This window comes from Podarcis pityusensis (assembly GCF_964106645.2).
Source record: "Podarcis pityusensis genome assembly, chromosome: 5".
NCBI classification, from domain to species: Eukaryota; Metazoa; Chordata; class Lepidosauria; order Squamata; family Lacertidae; genus Podarcis; species Podarcis pityusensis.
In genome coordinates this window covers 93,477,858-93,500,785 of record NC_138032.1, presented here as the reverse complement: position 1 = coordinate 93,500,785, position 22,928 = coordinate 93,477,858, and the positions used below count along the sequence as shown (strand labels likewise).

General features: G+C 44.3%; 1 protein-coding gene across 2 annotated transcripts in view; it reads left to right on the top strand.

The window, feature by feature from the left end:
- Positions 1-22,928, top strand: part of ANO2 (anoctamin 2) — a 147,690-nt gene that overhangs the window by 69,510 nt on the left and 55,252 nt on the right. For both annotated transcript variants that reach the window (XM_081005453.1, XM_081005454.1), the window contains one exon: positions 3,256-3,339. In XM_081005453.1, coding sequence (XP_080861579.1) covers positions 3,256-3,339 — 84 coding nt within the window. The remainder of the gene's footprint in view (positions 1-3,255; positions 3,340-22,928) is intronic.

Sequence of the window (22,928 nt, the reverse complement as noted above, 5' to 3'; positions counted from 1 at the left end):
GCTTCTGCCTCCCACCAGCTAGATGGAGTTGATGGCGAGTGCTTCCTTTGCCCCGTGGAGGGTTTTTTCTGAATGCCCCCATATAGAATGTGTGAGAGAGATTGAGAAGTGATTTGTCTGAGAGAGAACATGTATTTGTGATGTGGGAGCAGTGCTTTTTTCTGGGGGGGACGACCCAGGGGTACGCATACCGCTAATCATTTTGTGAATCTTTGTACTTTTGTCCATTTATTGTGTTTATTTTTCCCGATTTGAACTTTAAAATGGTGGTTTTCTTGAGTCAAAATGAGAGTACCCCTAGGGGGAAAAGCACTGTGTGGGAGGGAGAGAGGGAGATCATTGTGTTCTCTGTGTGTAAAAGGAAAAGGGAGATGTATTTTATTTTATTTTATTACATTTATATCCCACCTTTCCTTTAAAGAACTCAGTCTCCCCTCCCCTTTTTATTGTGAGGTAGCCTTAGGACAGGCTTCCCCAACCTCTGCCCTCCAAATGTTTTTGGCCTAAAACTCCCATGATCCCTAGCTAGCAGGACCAGTGGTCAGGGATGATGGGAATTGTAGTCTCAAAACATCTGGAGAACCGAGGTTGGGGAAGCCTGGCTTAGGATGAGAGACAGTGACTGGCCCAAGTTCACCCAGTGAACTTTACAATCCCTAGCTTTATGGCTGAAGCTCCCAGGTCCTAATTCAACACTGTAGCCTCTCCACCACACTGACTCTCCGACATATGTGTGGTTGTGGAGAGATGCACTTGGGCAGAGAGGGAGAGATATTGGGCGAGAGAGAAAGAGAGAGGGGGATCTCCCTATCATATATTTAGTATATTGCATCAGGTATTAGTTATTATATCAGTGGTCTGAATACTCCACTTAATTTAGCTTTCTGGAAAACGTGAAACCTGCTGAACTATAAATATTTATCATATTTTACATTCAGCGAAAAATTTCAAATACGGTTCGGCCCCACAATGACCATAGCTGTCAACTTACAGATTTGAAAATAAGGGATCAGTAGCCTCGAAAATAAGGAATCAGCAGCCAAAATAAGGGATTTTGCTATTGTAAAGAGTTACATACATTGGTAGGATTGACAGATGCTGTCAATCGGTTATGAGGCGGTTGCGGCGCCACGGCAGCCGCTGAACCACCGCCCTTCTGGTCCCTCCCCATCCCCTCCTCTTCCTTCTCCCTCAGGCCGCCTCCTCAGCTGCCAAAACCGCTGCTGCCTCCGGGCTCGCGGGCGGGAGTCTCTCTCCCTCCCCCCCCCCCGGGCAGGGAAGGGCCGATGGAACTCCTCGCACCAGGAAAATGGCGCCAGCGCGCGCGCTTTCTCGTGGCGGAGGACCCTGAGTTGCTGCTTCCCTCCCGAGCCGGGCGAGCATGAAACCCGGGAAATTTAAGGGACATCATCAATAAGGGACAGCAGCGGGACACGGCACTCGGATAAGGGAGTTTCCCGCCAAATAAGGGACGGTTGACAGCTATGAACAATGACACCCCAAACGATGTAATTGCTTCAGATGCTTTGTATTTAAAAAGAAAGCTGGTCCACTAAGCCAAGCACGGCCCATGAATAGCCCATCAGTTGCTTGACTTGTCTCCTGTTTTTGCTGCCTGTGTCGGTTTGCACAGTATCAGAGAAGTTGTCAGGCAAAGGACACTTGGGCTTCGGCCACCGGCCACAGGATCAAGGTCTGATGCGAAGCTGCACCGCTTCTATTCAAGCAAGAACACCAGAAAGGAAGTACGAGCCTTCCTGAACTGGTTATACAATCCTGTTTACAACTCACTGCTTTGTTCTGGCACTGTCTGACTGATCTCCCTCATCTCCTCCTGCTCATTGTCATTTTAGTTTGTAAGCCTCAGGGACAGGGCTTGTGGCTCATTTTCGTTTGTGAAAAGTGCCTGCCACTATAGTTTTCTACTTGATGTGAGCTGCTCCGAGAGATAATTGTTTGAGTGAGATTGAAATATAATAAATAAATAAATAAATAAATAAATAAATAAATAAATAAATAAATTTGCCGGGCAGGATTTGATTTGGTTCATGAGTTGTGTAGGTCTCATCAATGTATATTCATTTGAAACCAGACAACAGGCAAAGCGTGTTCTCCCTCATGGAGAGCACGTGTTGCGGTCGGGGCTGACGAGACACCTCACTGTTGCTAGGCAAAAGGTTTGGCCATTCTTTTAAGCAGGGGCGGGCTGTTACTGGGGAAATTTATATGTTGCCATTTATTGATTGACAGCCCTATTTGTTAAATACACTGCACGCAGCGACGAACTTCCTCTTTTCGCTGCGTGCTTCGGATCACCCGCCCTCCCTTTCCTAATGTTAGGCTGTTTGCTTGACCTTGCTATGCCTGTCATGGGGTCGTCTGCTTTGGGGCAGGGGCCTGGTAGGAATTTTGTCCATTTGGCTGATTGGCTGGTGCCATTTGGTTTTTGCCTACTGCGTAGCAAATCGTCACAACTTGTAAGGTTGTGGTTAGGCATTGGTTTGGGAATTGGTTGGTGGAGGGGTATGGATTTGGCTGTGCCTGCCCCTCCAAAATGCTGCTGCTGCTTCAAGGGTTTTCCGTTAAAGGAACCCAGGGGCTCCCCATGCTTTTCTCCGAAACCCCCTGGCAAGGGGCTAGGGCCACGCAAGCCCCTGGGAGCATTCTGGGGAGAGGTGAGGCATGGTTCCCAGTCCCGTCTCTCTCCCCAGGTGACTTACCCTTGCTGACTTCGCGGGGGGTGCAAATGTCAGAGCTGTCCCCGTGCGGGGTCAGTTAGTGCTACCAATGCCTAAGCAACCACTCACATTGCTGTAATTTGAATAAAGTTGTGGCCAAAATTATGCCAAAAACCTTAAACAAAAATTAAGTGTCATTGTGTTTTTATTTGGGGTGTATTGGGGACCTCGACGCGCAAATGCCACATCTTATTTCAAAACCAGTTATAAGCTCCAGTGCGACTATTTTAATTCAATTGTTTATTTAGTAAGTATTGCAAGGTGTTGGTTCTAAATGTGTTCTCCCTTCCTCTCCACTGCCAAAAACGTCCCAAGGAACTAGTAAAGGTTAGACTTCTTTTTCCATTTTGATAACCATATCAGTGTTACAGTGTAACCAGATAAGTGTTTCTTATCTGATTGGTGTGTTTTTTAATTGTGAGCTACTGAATCGTGTATCGATGTGCTTTTATTCCATTTGATTATCTACGAATCTTCTGATGTTAAATTTGCCCCACATTTTTACATTTTTCTTTAGGAACATCCCAGACCAGAATATGAAACCAAATTGCTACAGAAGAAATCCCAAACAGAAAAATGCAACAAAACATGTCAAGATGAGGTATGACATTTCAGTTTTACTGTAAAACAAAATAAGAAAATTCCTTCCTGTAGCACCTTAAAGACCAACTAAGTGACTGCCTTGGTTTCTTCCATCTGTCTGTGTGGTTGTTTTAACTGTATCTAGTTTTGAAATTGTTTTGTGGGTCTTTGGACTGCAATAAAGTTTTGTTTTGTTTTGATTCTTACTGTATTTTTGCCTTCCATTTCTTTTCAACATGCATATTATGTTTTTCTTAGGGCCGTAACCTTTAATTGATTAAAGCCTTGGTTGAATAAACCAGGTTTTGCTCCAAAAGACAAGTTCTTGCTTATTTTGGGGTGGGTAGGTAGGGGGTGCTATTTTGATTTTGTTGTGTTCCTACAATTGAAAATGAAACAGATAATTTTCCGTTGATGAATGGCAGTGTTTTTTTAATGACTGATCCTTAAGTACTAAAAAAGACTCATTTTCATAAGATACACATTGACTGATATTTATTTCAAGTGAATTGCTTGGTTAACCAACAGCTTTGGACAATTCAGTGTTTCTGCTGCCACTGCCTAGACTCTGCAGAGTGGGACAGTCACTGCCACATCAGCAACCCGGCCATTTATGGTGGCAGTAGGAGAAGGTAGGGGAACAAGCAGATGAAGTCTGATGCCAGCCAGTGTTGGCTGTAAGAGCATCTTGGGATCCAGCAGATTCTAGGCTGGCTTCGCTCATTTTGAGACTTTCTGCTGATAGGGATATCACAGATGTTCTGGTTTCCCTCATATTCAGGAAGCAGAAGAGCTAGGTCTGTACCAATAGGAGGTCAGCTGAATAGTCCAGAGCAGAGGTGCCAACTCCTGGGGGCCCAGCCCTCCCCCACCCCAAATTTTTAAAGGAATGCCTGGGCCAGGGGTCAGCAACCCGCGGCTCCGGAGCCGCATGTGGCTCTTTTACACCTTTGCCGCGGCTCCGAGGCGGATACTAGCGAGGGGAGGAGGCGCATCATGCGCCCCGACACTCCCCACTGTGGCGGGCGCTGTACTGGCTGTGACGTCGCATGGGGGCGGTGCGTGCGTTAGTCACGCACCGTCCCGACGTCACCTTCCCGCCCGCCCGCCCGCTACATTGTAAGGGGCATGTACGCTGGTCACTGCATTGAAAGGGGGCATGTACGCTGGTCACTGTTTTGAAGGGGAGTGAAGAACACACACACACAAAAAAGGTAACTTGTTAATTTAACGTTTATTTCTATGAGGAGGAGTAATTCTGAGGGGTCAAACAAAGAAATAATAAAAAAAAGTGACAAAAAAGTTATTTTTATAATGACGGGTTTTGCGGCTCCCAGTTGTTTTTTCTTCGGAAACGGGTCCAAGTGGCTCTTTTTGTCTTAAAAGTTGCAGACCCCTGGACTGGGCTCTTTCCTCAGAGCAAGGTGTTCTGGGCAAGGTGGGCCATGAGAGTTTCTATGCCACTGTGGCATTGTCGTGGCAGCTGAAGTTTATTTTTTAGATTTTTTAAAAAAGTTAATAGTTAAACAGCTAAATTTAAAAGGGAATTTCTAACTACGATGGCAAAATCACAGCAGCATAGGCACTCCCTTTGACCACCTTACCCAGAATGCCTTTCTTTGAGGAAAGATACCACAGCCTGTTCTCAGAGTGAGGCAGTGGCACAGTGAGCCAAGCCACAGCATTAGTAGTGGCAAAACAATGAATGATTAAGGTGGCGGGTTGGGGGAGAGAAGGAGCCAGGGCTATGGTGGTGGTGGAGGAAAGGAGGAAGACGGGATTGCTCTGGAGAGCCATAGGAGCTGGGAGGGCAGGCATAGGTGGCTCAGTGTCAAGTGAGGAAAATAAGTGGAGGAGTACTTATTTGCCACCCATTCTGACTGAGGCAAGTTGCCTCTTCCTAGAGCTTGCCTAGGAATGCGGGTGGCGCTGTGGTCTAAACCACAGAGCTTAGGGCTTGCCGATCAGAAGGTCGGCGGTTCGAATCCCCGAGACCGGGTGAGCTCCCGTTGCTCGGTCCCTGCTCCTGCCAACCTAGCAGTTTGAAAGCACGTCAAAGTGCAAGTAGATAAATAGGTACCGCTCTGGCGGGAAGGTAACCGGCGTTCCCGTGCACTGCTCTGGTTCGCCAAAAGCAGCTTAGTCATGCTGGCCACATGACCCAGAAGCTGTACGCCAGCTCCCTCGGCCAATAAAGCGAAATGAGCGCCGCAACCCCTGAGTCGGCCACGACTGGACCTAATGGTCAGGGGTCCCTTTACCTTTAGAGCTTGCCTGGATGGCAGTGCTAGATTTATGTATAAGCTAAACAAGCTATAGTTTAGGGCCCTACTCTCTTGGGGGGGGGCAAAAAATTTAAAGGAAAAGAAAATTGGATGTACATTTCCAAAATATAAGATAAAAAAGAAATAAAATAAAACCTACATACAGCAACAGTGTTTTGTGTTGTGTAGGCTCCTATGATGTAAGTAATGGGCCCCGCCTGCTAGCCTGCTCCCTAAAATATCACTCGTTTGCTCATTTCTATATACAATGGTACCTTTGTTCCAAACTTAATCCATTCCGGAGGTCTGTTCCAAAAGCAAAGCGTTCCAAAACCAAGGCGCACTTTCCCATTGAAAGTAATTTGTTGTTGACAAAGGACAGCTGGACATATAAAGGGCCCCGTTACCTTCAGTTGCTTAGGGCCTCATCAAATCTTAATCTGGCCTCCTGGATAGTAAAGCCCAATAGACTGGTTAGTCCCCTATATCTAACAATCTTCAAGAGAAGCACTAAGTGTGGTGTAGTGGTTAAGAGCGGTAGTCTTGTAATCTGGGGAACCGGGTTCGCATCTCCACTCCTCCACCTGCAGCTGCTGGGTGACCTTGGGCCAGTCACACTTCTCTGAAGTCTCTCAGCCCCGCTCACCTCACAGAGTGTTTGTTGTGGGGGAGGAAGGGAAAGGGGAATGTTAGCCGCTTTGAGACTCCTGAAGGGGAGTGAAAGGCGGGATATCAAATCCAAACTCTTCTTCTTCTTCTTCTTCTTCTTCTTCTTCTTCTTCTTCTTCTTCTTCTTCTTCTTCTTCTTCTTCCAATGCAACCAGAACTTCTTAAAGGGTTTTCTCCACCCACCCAGTTCATCAAAGTTTACCATACTGAGATAAACCATCTGAATTTCAGCAGAAGCCAAAACAGTTTCAAAGACGTGTTCAATTTCTTGCAGGGAGGGTTTTACACAACTCAACAAAAACCACAGTGCACTTCATAGTGTCATAAATTAAGATACTCTAATGCTGCGTTTCATAACTGCTTTGGAGTAATAATTCTCCATATTCTAGTAATGCGGCTTTCATCCCAAAATGAGCATGACTTTCTCACCAGGCTGAAGTTTCCCCATAAAAGGCAAGGAACTGCAACTGAGCAAAGACTGTAGACGATAATATTAGTTCTTCCATTGCCCAGACTATCATGGTGCATTAAAATGTATGCATTGGGATAATTGTTTCCATTAATATCAGTGGCTGTCATGCATGCATAAACCCTGACAGGATAATGAGGATACGGATAAGCTTTCTGTCTTCTACAAAGCGGATGTTTTGTCCGTTTGATAAAGCTGCCAAGTTAGGAAAGTTTTAACAATATCCATATTCATCAGAGATTCGCTTTGCACGACGCTCACTCTGCTATGTTAAGGGGAGGTTGTAGGACAGATGTATGCATTGTGTTAACCTTTTGTGTGGACTTTGCTTTGGTCAAAACTGTGTTTGGGCTTGTTCAATGGTGTAGCTCCCATAGAAAAGCTAGCACCAGAAACTCTGTGTATCTGAAGAAGTGTGCTTGCACACGAAAGCTCATACCAAGAACTAACTTAGTTGGTCTTTAAGGTGCTACTGGAAGGAATTTTTTTGTTTTGACCAGAAACTAGAGTTTTCCTTAATTTTCACCAATATGTATTTGTATGTAGACACACAAACAAACTTGTGTACCAAGAAGAGTTTGTTGCCAGTGCTTACTGCTGTTTTCCCCTTTCCTGTATAAAGCTACCTTTGTGGAGGGAGAAAGAGAGAGAAGAGAGAAAAATAAATATGGGTGATAATAGATGCTGATGCTGGAGTCTGATGGTTTCTTGAACTCACCATATTTATGGAGCCCCCCTCCATTAGAATATTCAAATGAATTGCTTTGCACTTGTCTAATGGGTGGAACTTTGTGATTGTTAAAGCTTCCTTTTTTTAAAATACCATATTTACTCAAATCTAATGCTCACCTTTTTTTGGCCAAATTATGTTGTGAAAAGTAATGTGCACTTTAGATTTGATTACACATTTCAATTCGCCAGCAAATACTTTTTTTGGTTTCAAGGTTCTGGAAACTGAGGTGCGCATTAGATTCAATGGCACATGAGACTCGAATAAATATGGTACAGGTTTATTGATTTTTGAGAAGGTACCAAATCAAAGGAGAATAAAAAGCCATAACTGTAGCTGTGACTGAGTGAAGTACACAGGTTGTTCATATTTCTTCTTCTTCTTCTTCTTCTTCTTCTTCTTCTTCTTCTTCTTCTTCTTCAAAAATAAATATGGAGGAGTGGCTCAGAATTTACATTAGAATGAAATCAGATTAAAAGCCATAAAAAGTTGGATGTTTAGCCTGGAAAAGAGATTGAGAGGAGATATGATAGACATCTTCAAATATCTAAAAGGCTGTCACGTGGCAGATAGAGCAAGCTTGTTTTCCCCAGCTCTGGAGGGTGGGGTTCAAGCCTCTTACAAGAAAGGAGGTTCTGGCTGAACACCAGGAGTAACTTTCTGATAGTGGAATGGACTCCCTTGGGAGATGGTGGACTCTCCTTCCTTGGAGGTTGTAAAGCGGAATTTGGATGGCCACCTATCATGGATGCTTCAGCTGGGATTCCAGACTGGATGACTGGACTGTACAATTCTACGATTCGAGGCAAAAGAGGGATAGGATCAAATGGTTGGGGAAAGGGAACAGTCTCAAACATGTCAAGGCCAGGCGAAAGGAGAATCTGTTAGAGGGGAGGGGAGTCTGATGTGTGAGTCATTGGAGGTTTATATAATACACTATTTTTGGTTATAGATGTTATAAATGGAAACCATGTGACTTCAAGCCTGGCAGTGGCCAAAAGCAAAGCCCCCAAGTCCTTATGTTCTGCAGTGGCATTACAGGCAATTTGAAATAATAATAATAATAATAATAATAATAATAATAATAATAATTTATACCCCACCCACCTAGCCACTCTGGGCGGCTTCCAACAAAATATTAAAATACAATGGTCTGTTAAACGTTAAAAGCTTCCCTAAACAGGACTTCCTTCAGATGTCTTCTAAAAGTCTGGTAGTTGTTGTTCTTTTTGACATCTGGTGGGAGGGTGTTCCACAGGGCGGGTGCCACTACCGAGGAGGCCCTGTGCCTGGTTCCCTGTAACTTGGCTTCTCACAGCGAGGGAACCTCCAGAAGGCCCTCGGCGCTGGACTTCAGTGTCTGGGCTGGATGATGGGGGTGGAGACACTCCTTCAGGTATATTAGACCGAGGCCGTATAGGGCTTTAAAGGTCAGCACCAACACTTTGAATTGTGCTCGGAAACATACTATGAAAGCTATGTGTTTATGCAATATGAGAAGTCGAGTCATTTCTCATGTGGTATACAAGGGCACCTTTGTGCTCACAATGGGAATATGTCAACCCAAGCATCCGGCATTTTGGTTTGGTTTTGGTTTTCTCACCATACTTAGCTCCATTTTATAAAGGCGTGTTCCACAAAATCAATAATTTATCTCCTGGGGATTATGTTGCAGTTATTAGAGGTTTTTATTCTGTTGTAGTATTGTTTCTGAGCATGACACATTTTGCCATCGAGGTCTCCATGATGCAGTAAATATTTTATCTGTTAGATTGAATGTGGGGGAAAGAGCTTGTCAGGAGTGGAACAGATACACAAGGTTGATTTATCACTCTAACAATGCCCTAAAGGTGCTAGTATTTCAAAAGGAAACTGAAAAGGCTGGAACATTTATAATGAATGCCTAAGGTTAAGCAGCGGAACAAACAGTGAATAATTAAAAATAATTACATGCACCTGAAAACAGATGATGACAAGTTTTTTTAAAAAAAAGTGATCCGAAAAGGCTTCGATGAGAGTCCTCACCATATTGCGTGTGAGTTATTTTATCATTGGGATTCTTCTTTTTCAAAACCCATAATTATTTATTCATAAATATGGAATTATAACATAGTAAACAATGTGTAAGTATAATATTCTTACAAGCATCCACTAGCGTAAGAATTAAAAACAGTCACTGTCTCAGATGGCTTTAAAGGTGATTAGATCAGTGGTTCCCAACTTTTTTGGGCCCACCTAAGCATCTCTAAAGGGACGCGGGTGGCGCTGTGGGTAAAACCTCAGCGCCTAGGGCTTGCTGATCGCATGGTCGGTGGTTCGAATCCCCGCGGCGGGGTGAGCTCCCGTCTTTCAGTCCCAGCTCCTGCCCACCTAGCAGTTCGAAAGCACCCCTAAGTGCAAGTAGATAAATAGGTACCGCTTTATAGCGGGAAGGTAAACGGCGTTTCCGTGTGCTGCACTGGTGCTGGCTCGCCAGAGCAGCTTCGTCACGCTGGCCACGTGACCCGGAAGTGTCTCCAGACAGCACTGGCCCCCGGCCTCTTAAGCGAGATGGGCGCACAACCCTAGAGTCGGACACGACTGGCCCGTACGGGCAGGGGTACCTTTACCTTTACCTTTTAAGCATCTCTAAAACCCTGATGCCCGCCCCCCTGCCGTGACATATAATTCTTATTATTCAAAAAGTGAGCTCCTGTTCATGTGGAGGAAGCCTAAAAGGCCATTCACGTGGTCTAAACAAGCTTCCAAATTGCCCCCCTTAAAAATCAAATTGTGCCCCACCTGGGGAACAACAGGATTAGATTAAATACATAGATAGAACTGATACGGGACGCGGGTGGCGCTGTGGGTTAAACCACAGAGCCTAGGACTTGCTGACCAGAAGGTCGGCAGTTTGAATCCCCGCGACGGGGTGAGCTCCCGTTGCTCGGTCCCAGCTCCTGCCAACCTAGCAGTTCGAAAGCACGTCAAAGTGCAAGTAGATAAATAGGTACCACTCCGGCGGGAAGGTAAGCGGCGTTTCCGTGCACTGCTCTGGTTCGCCAGAAGTGGCTTAGTCACACGACCCAGAAGCTGTACGCCGGCTCCCTCGGCCAATAAAGCAAGATGAGCGCCGCAACCCCAGAGTCGGTCACGACTGGACCTAATGGTCAGGGGTCCCCTTTACCTTAGAACTGATACAGTCCATTGTTGAGAAGTAGACCTGTGCATACCAATTGCTGAGCAGCAAATCGTGCAGGAGGGCTCTTGTCCTCTATTGTTTCCTTCATGTCTGCCTGTGGACATCCAGCTGGCCACTGTTAGTTACAGGATGCTGCCTAATGAGCCTTTGGTCTGATCCTGCAGGGTTCTTCTACTTCACATATCCTAAAATAGTGTTTTTCCCCCCTTGAGGACTACAGTGGAACCTCGGGTTGCGAACGTGCTCCGTGCAGGAGGCACGTTCGCAACCTGCAGCGCCGCATCTGCGCACGTGCAGGTCGCGATTCACCGCTTCTGCGCATGCGCAAAGAGCGATTTAGCGCTTTTGCGCATGCGCGAGCGTGAGCACCAAAACCCGGAAGTACTTCTGGGTTCGGCGTGGTGCAAAACCCCAAAACGTGTAACCTGAAGCGTCTGTAACCTGAGGTACCACTGATTATCTACCTGTTCAGGGAAGTTTTTAATGTGTGGCATTTTAATGTATTTTTAATCTTTGTTGGAAGCCGCCCAGAGTGGCTAGGGAAGCCCAGCCAGATGGGCAGGGTAGAAATAAATTATTATTATTATTATTATTATTATTATTATTATTATTATTTACCTTCCCTTGGATCAGGGATGGAAAGCAAGGGATCACTCTTCCCCCAAGACTTACCTTTGTATTAAAGTTGTAAAAAAGAAAAAGGAAAAGGAGTCTAGTTCAATAAAGTAGTTCATTTTTATTTATTTACTTTGCATATTTTCTGTACTGTAACACTTGGCTTCATTATTCCATTTGAGTGTCCAGGCTCCATTCAGCATAACCTGAAGCTCGGTGTGAACATGGTCAGATCCCTGAGGTAAATTCTGAAGGCAACCTGTTGTCTTCAGAGCAGCAGGTGCTCCACTGGATTAGGCCAGTAAGAAAACCTGACGCAGGGCTCACCCACACTTCCATTTGGTCCGTGTTTCTAGGCAAAAGTCCAGGCTTCCCAGATCTCTGTCCAAGAACTTTTTTTCCCTTTCCTCCAGCAAGAAAAGCCCCACTCTTTACTGCTGAATCAGAGCAAATGACAATCTGCGGCAAACTCAAATTGCCGTTTGCTCCAGTAAAGACCGGGTTTTCCTGGGGAAAGTAGCTGGACCAAAAAAATAATGTGCTGGGACACAGAAAGTGCAGACCTAGGCCTAGAAAATGGAGGGCCACAAGTTCATGAGATGTTTTGAGAGCTGCACATTAACTTTCCCCCTTTGTTTTACATGAAAGCATGTTCTCATTAATAGAGAGCACGTGCTGCGGTGGGGTCTGGAAGGCCACCGCTCTGTTGCTGGGCGGGATAGTTTGGATGACCATCTCCAGTGATTTCGCAGTTGGGTTGTTGGGCAAATTTTGGTGTTGCCATTTAGGGGGTTGGACCAAAGGTTATAAAATGAAGTCACCCAGCTATGACTAGGCACTTTTGCTGTGTGCATCGGATCACCCGCCCACCCTCCCTAATTTTAGGAATCTTGGTTGACCTTGCTATGCCTGTCATGGGGTTGCCTGCTTTTGGGGCAGGGGCCTGGTAGGAATTTTGTCCACTTGGCTGACTGGCTGGTGCCATTTGGTTTTAGCCTACTGCGTAGCAAATCGTCACAACTTGTAAGGTTGTGGTTAGGCATTGGTTAAAAACTTGGTTGGTGGAGAGGCATGGATTGGCAGTGCCTGCCCCTCCAATGCTGCTGCGAAAAGGGAATTCCGTTAAAGGAATCCAGGGGCTTTCCATTCTTTCGTCCATACCCCTGAAGGGGGCTTAGGGCCGTGCAAGCCCCAGGGAACATTGGGGGGGTGAGGGTCTGGTGCCCGGCTCCATGCTCTCCCCAATATTGTTTTCCCTTACTGGCTTTCACTGGAATCCGGAAGTCAGTTCTGTCCCTAGGCGTGGGGACAGATAGTCATAACCAATGCCTAAGCAACCACTCACATTTATGTATTTTAATAAAGTTGTGGCCAAAATTATACAAAAACCTTAAACAAAAATTATGTGTGAAGTGTGAATCATTTGGGGGTGGATTGGAGGACCTCGATGGGACGCGGGTGGCGCTGTGGGTTAAACCACAGAGCCTAGGACTTGCCAATCAGAAGGCCGGCAGTTCGAATCCCCATGACAGGGTGAGCTCCTGTTGTTCAGTCCCAGCTCCTGCCAACCTAGCAGTTCGAACGCACATCTAAGTGCAAGTAGATAAATAGGTACCGCTCCAGCAGGAAGGTAAACGGCGTTTCCGTGCGCTGCTCTGGTTTGCCAGAAGTGGCTTAGTCATGCTGGCCACATGACCCGGAAGCTGTCTGCGGACAAACGCCGGCTCGCTCGGCCTATAGAGTGAGATGAGCGCGCAACCCCAGAGTCGGTCACGACTGGACCTAATGGTCAGGGGTCCCTTTACCTTTACCTGGAGGACCTCGAAAGGCAATTAGCTTCTTGAGTTGCTACAGAGTGCGGTAGCCGACATACTGAAATGGAGACAGAAATGAGGAGAACAAATGGTGTACTATTCTTCACAAGGACATTGTACAATGGCCCTGTGAGGGATGTTATTATCATGATGAACAATCCCCCAGCGGCATTTCCAGCCCCGTTTAATAATTTGCAGGATTCACGAGAAAATAAATTAGTCCTAAGCCTCACATTCTGCATCTTGATTGACATTTCCAACTTGGAGAAAGTAACTTAACAGACACTAAACTGAGTAATTTTAGAAAGGGATTCAGAAATAGGTTGTTGTTGTTGTTGTTTCCAATGTCTGCTCCAGGAACTCAAGCCAAGGAATGAGAGCTCTGTTCAACTGTAAAATATTTTCCTAGAGAAAAAATGTGGAATCTACCGTCTGGGTTCAATCAGGATTAAGAATTAGTGTAACGTGGTCACATTCCTCCAGCAGATAGATGGAGAGGGCAGGTAGCCGCAAAGCTAAATGGCAGACTTTACCGTAACTCTGATCATCTGCTTGAATGGGCAAGCAAGTGGAGATACTAAGGAGGAGGAGTGGAGAGGGCAGCCAAGTGAGTAGCAGTGACTACTTCTTCCCATTGCTAACTATTGTTATACAGTGGTACCTCGGGTTAAGAACTTAATTCGTTCTGGACGTCTGTTCTTAACCTGAAACTGTTCTTAACCTGAAGCACCACTTTAGCTAATGGGGCCTCCTGCTGCTGCCGCTGCGCCGCTGCTGCACGATTTCTGTTCTCATCCTGAAGCAAAGTTCTTAACCCGAGGTAATATTTCTGGGTTAGCGGAGTCTGTAACCTGAAGCGTATGCATAGCTGTCAACTTACAGATTTGAAAACAAGGGACCAGCAGCCTCTAAAATAAGGGATCAGCAGCCAAAATAAGGGATTTTAGTCAACCAGCAGCCAAACGAAGCCTCAAGCGGTGGTTCCCACAGTGCAGCAACCCGGCAAAGGGGATGCAGCAAGGAAAACCAGCGTCACCTCTCCGCTGGGAAGTGCTGAGCAAAGGCGAGTCCCCAGGCAACGCCGCCGATTTGATTGGAAGAAAGCATGCAAGCTCCACCCCCGAGTCGTTCTTAGACTCCTTATTGGGTGAGCAATGCAGCCAAGCAACACAGTTGAAGCCTCCCTCCTCCCTGGCTGGCAGGGAGGGAGGGAGAGGAGCTGCTTCCTTTGAAACCTGGGAAATTTAAGGGAAATCATCAATAAGGGACAGCAGTGGGACACGGCTCTGGGATAAGGGACTTTCCCACCAAATAAGGGACCGTTGACAGCTATGAGCATATGTAACCTGAGGTACCACCGTATTTGTATGGAATAAAGAGCAGGTGAACAAACAGTAACCAGCAAGGAGCATCTATTGCTGTTTTCCCCCAACCCTCTGTGAGGCAGATGAAAATGAATGGCTAGTACCATAAGTGCTTTTTGGAGGGGTGGTCACCATGGAAACCCCTGCCAAAGGCCCATCAAACCCAGGAGCAAGTATTTGGCAATGAATTTAGTTTTCAGAAGATTCAGACGCATGGGAGGGAAGATATTTGTCCCTTTCTCATAATGCACTGGCCTCATTTACTCTCACTCGCCATTAGGGATTTCTTGGTGTGGATCAAAATGGCGTCCCAGTTAAACACCCCATTCAGTTTCACTCATAGCCCCATTTGGTTCTGATTCAGGGATATTTCTTTGCTCTCATGCAGAGGTCCTTTTCGATTCTACATGTGGGGGATTTAACCTCAGCTGCCACAGCTTATATGATTGCAGAAATATTTTATGGGCTTCTGCAATTGCATCTGCTGCAAATATCTTGCTGCAGGATAGCAACAGTTCTCACAAATGGGGACTTTACATTTGTGAAGCCTGGCTGAAAGTTGTATCAGCAGAATCCCTGTATGCCAGGCATAGGCAAACTCCGGCCCTCCAGATGTTTGGGACTACAATTCCCATCAGCCCTAGCTCACAGGACCAGTGGTCAGGGATGATGGGAATTGTAGTCCCAAACATCTGGAGGGCCGGAGTTTGCCTATGCCTGCTGTATGCTCACTGAGCTTGAATTTCAGGGCAACATTGAGCAAGAGCTATATTGAGTAGTGCTGTGCAGAAAATTTCTCAATAAATCTCAACAATAGTCTTCTTCCAGTCCAACATAACAAATATACCTCCAATAAATCCTTCATCTTTATTCACACATGTGTCTCTTTGCTGTGGTCATATATTAAAGCAGTAATCCATAGTTATTTAGTTATTGTATTTACTTATTGTTTTAATTTGCACCCAGTCCCATATATTCCATTCCCATTTCCTGTTGTTCCATTTTTCTATCCTAATTAAGAAGAAAGTTCTTACATTTCCATTCTTTTTCCAGAAGTGTTGCCAGAGGCTTGGTAGCTTTTCCATCTAAATTCGCTCCAAATTGTACACCGAATCCTTTCTTTCTCAGCTCTGTCTCTGCCAGATCAGAATATTTCTTATTCTCCTCCAACATCATAACTCCACCGTTTAACTTTCACTCCTCCAGACACCTGTGTGGAGGTCCTCCCCATTTCAGCATCTTGTTGTTGTTCAGTCGTGTCTGACTCTTCGTGACCCCCTGGACCAGAGCACGCCAGGGACTTCTGTCTTCCACTGCCTCCCACAGTTTGGTCAGACTCATGTTTGTAGCTTCGAGAACACTATCCAACCATCTCATCCTCTGTCGTCCCCTTCTCCTTGTGCCCTCCATCTTTCCCAACATCAGGGTCTTTTCCAGGGAGTCTTCTCTTCTCATGAGGTGGCCAAAGTATTGGAGTCTCAGCTTCAGGATCTGTCCTTCCAGTGAGCACTCAGGGCTGATTTCCTTAAGAATGGATAGGTTTGATCTTCTTGCAGTCCATGGGACTCTCAAGAGTCTCCTCCAGCACCATAATTCAAAAGCATCAATTCTTCGGCGATCAGCCTTCTTTATGGTCCAGCTCGCACTTCCATATCTACTGCCTTACTATTCCACTCTCCTGTTTTGGCAGTTCTCCATCAATATTATTCTCCAAAGGTTCTGTGTCTTCGTTAGCCTCATCTTTCTCTGATCAATTTTCATTAACCATTTTATACGTCTCTGAACTCTTCCAATTGCTAATTCAGTAGTTGCTGCATGGTGCCAACAGTCAATGGGGTGTCCAACAGTATTTTTCCCCCATTACTAAGTGTTCTTGGTCTTATTAACAACTCAGTTATCTGAGCTTTCACTATATGGTCACCATAACTCAGATCACTGTAAACAAATTAAAATATTTCAGTTAAAAATCGCAATATACATATATAATTAAGCCTAGATCACTACTAGCGTTAGAAAGTCTGACATTAAAAAAATTGTCTTTACCTGATGTCAGGACCTGCCCAGCAGGTTGTTGCAGCTGTTGTGATTACAAAATCATACCACAGTTTTAACAATCCCCTGTTGAAGGCTATAACCACCTCTGCAATTGTTAATCAATGAACTCCTGTTTATTTATATATCTACTATACATTATAGCTGATCACATGGCAAAATTATCACCTGATTATACATTGTAATAGTGTATCCAGTTTTCAGTCCCATTATGAGGCGTGCAAAATCACTCTAGAATTAAAAATGACTTGGGTAAAGAAAGAGCAATTCACTTCAGGAATGGGAAGATTTAAAAGCATGATTTCTGAGATTATCCAGTTCTTGCACAGCAAGCGTCTTAAAATACACTTTGTGATTGGTAGGATAGAAATGCTCCAGATAATAATATTCAATAAATGTAAGAATTGTCAAACGCTCTTGTGCTGCCACCACCAGAGGAAACCTTTCTCAGCAAGAAAGTGAGCAGGTGGTGGTGGTGGTGACTGATTAGCTCTCTGGGCAAGTGGCAATGTGGTGACATCTCTACACACAGTAACAACATTAAGCTGGGGGATCACAATGAACCTAGAACTAGGCGTTAAAGGGAAAGAAGGCAATCAGATACGGGGGTTGTCATCTCAGTGGCGGATCTTGGGGTCTCATATTTCAGTGCAATGCCAGAATTGGGTGCCCCCCGCCTCTCGCACTCTATTTTAAATCATAGTTGGGGCATCCCTTGTGGCACTAACAAGGTTCCGCTCCCAGTGTGACCGAACCGGTCAGGCACACCTAAATGTGTCTCTGGCCATCTTTGTGGCAGGCCTGAAGAACATTTAGTTGAGGACATCAGATTCTGCCATAGGGAGCCATTGATTTTTGTGTTGCTTTTTTTAAAAAAAAAAGTCAACACATACCAAAAGAGAAAAGTATCCCTCTAGAAGTTTTTTCATGTTCAAGCAAAAAAACCAGCCCCCTGTGAAGGTAGCTTTTACTGAAACTTGCGTGTCTTTCTAAAAAAAATTGGATAAAGGAATTGAGGGGATGCTTATCAAATTCGCAGATGACACCAAACGAGGAGGGGTTGCTAATGCCCCAGATTCTAAATTACCTTAACGGATTGGAGAATTGGGCCCAAACTAACAAAATGAATTTCAGTAGGGACACCAGTTGGAAGGTTCTGCAAGTAGGCAGAAATAACAAGCTGCACAAATGTAAGGTGGGGGACACCTGGAGTACCTGTGGAAAAGATCTAGGGGTCTTAGTAGACCACAAGCTGAACATGAGTCAACAGTGTGATACAGCAGCAAACAAGCTAATGCTAGTCTAGGCTGCATCAACAGAAGTCTAGTGTCCTGATCAAGGGAAGTAATATTCTCACTCTATTCTGCCTTGGTCAGACCACACCTGGAAAGCTGTGGCCAGTTCTGGGCACCACAATTTAAGAAGGATATTGACTAGCTAGAATGTGTGCAGAGGAGGGCAACCAAGATGATCAAGGGTCTGGAAATCAATCCTTATGTAGAACAGTTGAGGGAGTTGGGCATGTTTAGCCTGGAAAAGAGGAGACTGAGGGAAGAGATGAGGCCATCTTCAAGTATCTCAAGGGCTGTCAAAGGGAAGATGGAGGAAGCTTGTTTTCACCTGCTCCAGAGGCTAGGACCCGAACCAATAGCTTCAAGCTCCAAGAAAGGAGATTCAAACTAAACATCAGGAAAAGATTTCTGACAGTAAGAGCTGTTTGACAGTGGAAGGGATTCCCTCAGGAGGTGGTGAACTCTCCTGCCTTGGAGGTTTTTAAGCAGATTTTGGGTGGCCATCTGTCATGGATGCTTTAGTAGAGTTTCCTGCATTGCAGCGGGGTTGGACTGGATGATCTTTGAGGTCACTTCCAATTCTACATTTCTATGATTCTATGAAATTCAATATTCTGTTTACCTCAGTGGAAACGACACATTGATATGTGTGGTTTACTCATTTCAAACAGAAGAAAACATATGGCTATTGATAATCTCCAACTTTAACGGTTAGTTTGAAAACATTGAGACTCAATTGTCAGAAAAATCTAATATAGATTGTGTATCCACTATCCACAACTACATAGATTGTGTATCCACTATCCACTGACCCCAGTTCAATTCTTTGGAATTCAGCAAAGTTCAATACAGCAGAGTATGGAAACAGCATGTTCTTCTGTTGCCGTACATGAAATAGTCCTCACCCCACCCCCTTTATGGAACAGGGAGGAAATGCCCATGGGGGGGGCATATTTAAGTGGGAATGAACTATCCTGAACTTGCATTTTGAAATATCACATTGTCTCTCCAGTGTGTACACTGAACTAATTACACTATCAAAAGTTGACAGAGCATTCCCATGGCCAATTAATGATATATTTTTCTTGTTAAAACAGTAATAGCATCTAGATTTAATTGCACCGATTTCCACTTATGTCACTATGTTGCAGTGACACTGATGCATATTTGTTTTATGTGGTAAGAAAGAATGTTTTACAGAGAATGTGAAGAGCTTCTATGGAATGAAGAGACATTCCTTAATTGGACTCTATATCATCAAGAAGGCCAAGCTAGAATCATTCTTGTGACCAGTCATGAGTAAGGATAGACAAAAGTGGCTCAGTTGGTTCTGACATTCATTCACACTTCTGTCTGGTGTTTTCCATTCTGCAGCAATTGCTTTATTTGCTCAAGTTTCTTTTTACTTCCATTGGCCATTAGTGCAGAAATATACACATTTTTATATACTGTATATCATTGCACACAATAGACATTAATGTCTTAGCATGAACAAATACAAATGAATTAGTTTCTCTGTGTGTTGCCTTTCAAGGTTAATGAATTTCCGGAGGCTAACTCTGTTAGTCTTTAGCACCAAAAACAACAAAACCTTGTGGCAGCTTAAAGACAAAGTTAATTAATCAGCTAATGGCCTGTCAGAAAGCTGTCCATGCCTGAAGTTCTACCCCATGTCTACTCAGAAGTAAGTCCCATTCAGTTCAATGGGGCTTACTCCCAGGTAAGTGGGGTTAGGACTGTAGTCTATCACATTAGCGCAACCACATAGAAGTATTTTTATTGCAATGCTTATTTCATAAATGCATACTTCATACAGAAAATAGCTATGTATATGTCTCCTGAAATATAACACTCAAACTAATTTATGTTTTAGATGTCTGCAGTAAACATGATTTTGTGTTTGACAGCTTTGAATCATTTATTGTGACAATGTATATTCCTGCCATGTGGAAAAGAATAATAATTATGTGCTCAGTTTGTTTTCAAATTCAATTGGAATTCGTCTGGATTACAGCAAGGAAACAAAAATTGCAAAACCAAGATTTAGGGGTTGGGGGGATGGTCAAAAATGAGCTGTCAAATCCAGATGGTTCTCCCAACTGTAACGAAGAGGCTTGGTCTTTTAACCAAGGAGCACAGATGAAGTCTACAGGTTACAAAATAGGCAGGTTTTAAAAGATAACGAGAAAGAGGATGCAGTAAGACCTAATTCATATGCATTTCATAAGAGCTGCATGTCTTTTGAATATTATTCTCCCTTCACTCAATGCTGAGAAGACGAAATGGTGGAGGGTTGTACCTATGAGAGAGGACTGTAACAACAACAAAAAAATCCAGTTCTAGGCTGGAGAAGAATTGGGGCAAAAAGTCAAATGAATGGATTGGTAGACAGCAGCTAAGTACCAGCCAAGATGAGTCACAACTGGGCAAGATAAAATAGGGGCTGCTTCGGCTGGTACATTGTACATGTGAAGCAGAATACTGATGGGGATCAGTTGCACCAAGAAAGGGAAGGAGCTGTTGAGAGTGACTATCCTCCATTCTGGGCCCTTTTCATAACAAGTTTGACTAAAGGATTGATTCCAACTCTACATCATTTTTGGGGTTGCTGCTGCTTGATGCTAGTTGGCAGTCAAACACCTGTTCCTCCAGGAAGGGGACAGTTTAGCATGAATAACTGAGACCTCCCTAGACAAGACAGGGTGTCCTATTCCACCTCAGGTATGTCCTCCTAAGTTCTCAGCACAGCATCGATGAAGGGCAGAAGGGGGAAGAGTTGCTGTAGGATTTCCATAATGTTTACTTATTTCCCCATTCATCAGACTACCTTTAATGAGGGCATGGGCCTAACACTGAGCTCTAGGAGCAACTTGGCAATTCTGTAAGTATAGTGGCATAACTGCAGAAGCATATTTACTGATAGAGTTGGTCTCAACTAGTTGGGGTTCTTCAGGCTTTTGTTGCTTGTGGGGTTTATGTGTCCACATTAGGACCCCTCTATTCTGGCGATAGCAAAACACCATGACAACAATGAGGCTGCGCTGTTATATTTTAGATCCATCACATGTTTGGGTATTCTACTCAGTTTAGAGTATGACTGCTCAGTGGAGACCACTGCACCCCTAAACAAAGGTAGAGGGGGTAAGTTGTGTGATCCATCTAGGCAGCTGGCAGATCCATATGTATTTCAAAATGCTCGGTCCCAGCTCCTGCCCACCTAGCAGTTCGAAAGCACGTCAAAGTGCAAGTAGAAAAATAGGTACCACTCTGGCAGGAAGGTAAATGGCGTTTCCATGCACTTCAGAAGCGGCTTAGTCATGCTGGTCACATGACCCGGAAAAACTGTCTGCAGACAAATGTCGGCTCCCTCGGCCTGTAAAGCGAGATGAGCGCTGCAACCCCAGAGTCGTTCACAACTGGACTTAACTGTCAGGGGTACCTTTACCAGACTTGAGCCCATCAAGGTCCTTAGTAGTGGTACCTTGGTTCTTGAACTTAATCCATTCCAGGAGTCCGTTTGAGTCCTGAAACCGTTCAAAAACCAGGGCATGGCTTCCGATTGACTGCAGGAGCTTCCTGCACTCAATCGTAAGCCGTGTCGGGCGTTCAACTTCCGGAAAACATTTGCAAACTGGAACACTTACTTCCGGGTTTGCGGCATTCGGTAGCCGATTCGTTCAACAACTAAGGCGTTCAGGAACCAAGGTACCACTGTATCATGAACAAGTAAGCCAAGATTATGCAAATGGAGAAAACATAGAACAAAGAACATAGGCTAGAGCCCGCTTTAGAGCAGACTCCATGATGGCAGTTTTTTATTGCCTCTATATATCAGGTGCCACCATTGCATATGCACAACGCAAATAATGGTTTTCTGGATGATAAATCTTCAAAACTAGAGCTCTCTTCAGGGACCAAAGATTGTCTGTTAGTATGCTAGGGCATGTTTATCAAGCATCTGCTGATGAAATATTTAACATCTGCTGCCCCTACCTGCCTGTACTCCAAAATAATTTGTGGTTTTCTACTGTTGGACACTTAAAAAAAAAAAACCTACAATTTCTGAATGAGGCCATTGTGTGGTCACCCCTAATCAAGCTGTTCCTTTATCCTTTAGACTGAAGTAATTATAGGCCTGTCTTCAATATAAGTGGCTGGTTAGGTCAAGGCTCTCTTAGATGAGACAGATTATTTACAGCCATTTTAACTTGGTTTCAGCTCTGGCTTTGGAACGGAAGCTGACTTTTGCTGAGGGAAAGATGGGAGAGTATGTTCTTTCCAATATTCTTGGGCTTCTCAGAGGCCATCAATATCATACCCAATTGTACCGTTTTGAACTACCTGTCAGGCAAATTTGAGAAGGGTTGCTGTTGCTCCATTTCACAAGGATGAAAGAGGTAGTTTCTTTTAACCTATATGCTCACGTCCTTTAGAATATGGGGGGAATGGGCAAAGGTTTTAGCCCCAGGACTGTCACATATAATTCTGATACAACATCATCCTTTATTTCAAAATAAAATAAAACACCATATAATGCAAATGTGTGGAAAGAACAGCAGTTACATTATTCAAAATATTATTATCGCAAGACACAACCTCTTACGGTAGCAGAGAGTCATTTAGAAAATAATCAAATTTCATGGTGATTAGGATATCACTTGAGATCATTTCTTACAAATATACAAATTAAACATGAAGCTACAAGAAAATTAACAGAATATGAAAATATAGTAATAAGAGATAGCATAATGACTAAGGAATTAGTTTCCCTTTTATCCAAAACGTTTATTGAGAACCACTTTTGCCCCCAACAAAATCTAAAAAGCTGGTGGGGATTAAATTGAGATATAAACACTGAAGTGGATAAATGGAACAATTTATGGACAAAAGCAACTACTAGGGAACATTGACTAAAAATTGTGCATGGATAGTATTTAACACCAAGGTGCCTAAAGCCCAATCTTTCCCTCTTATGCTGGAGAGGATGCCAAATTGCAGGTACATACCTATGTATGTGGTGGGAATGTCCACAAATAGAACAATTTTGGAAGGAAACTTTGAAAGAGATATCTCCAGTTACAGCTCAGACAATCTGCATAGCCCAGTTTTTTAGCCTTGCTTAATTTATATACTCCAGATATGGACAAACTGAGAAGTA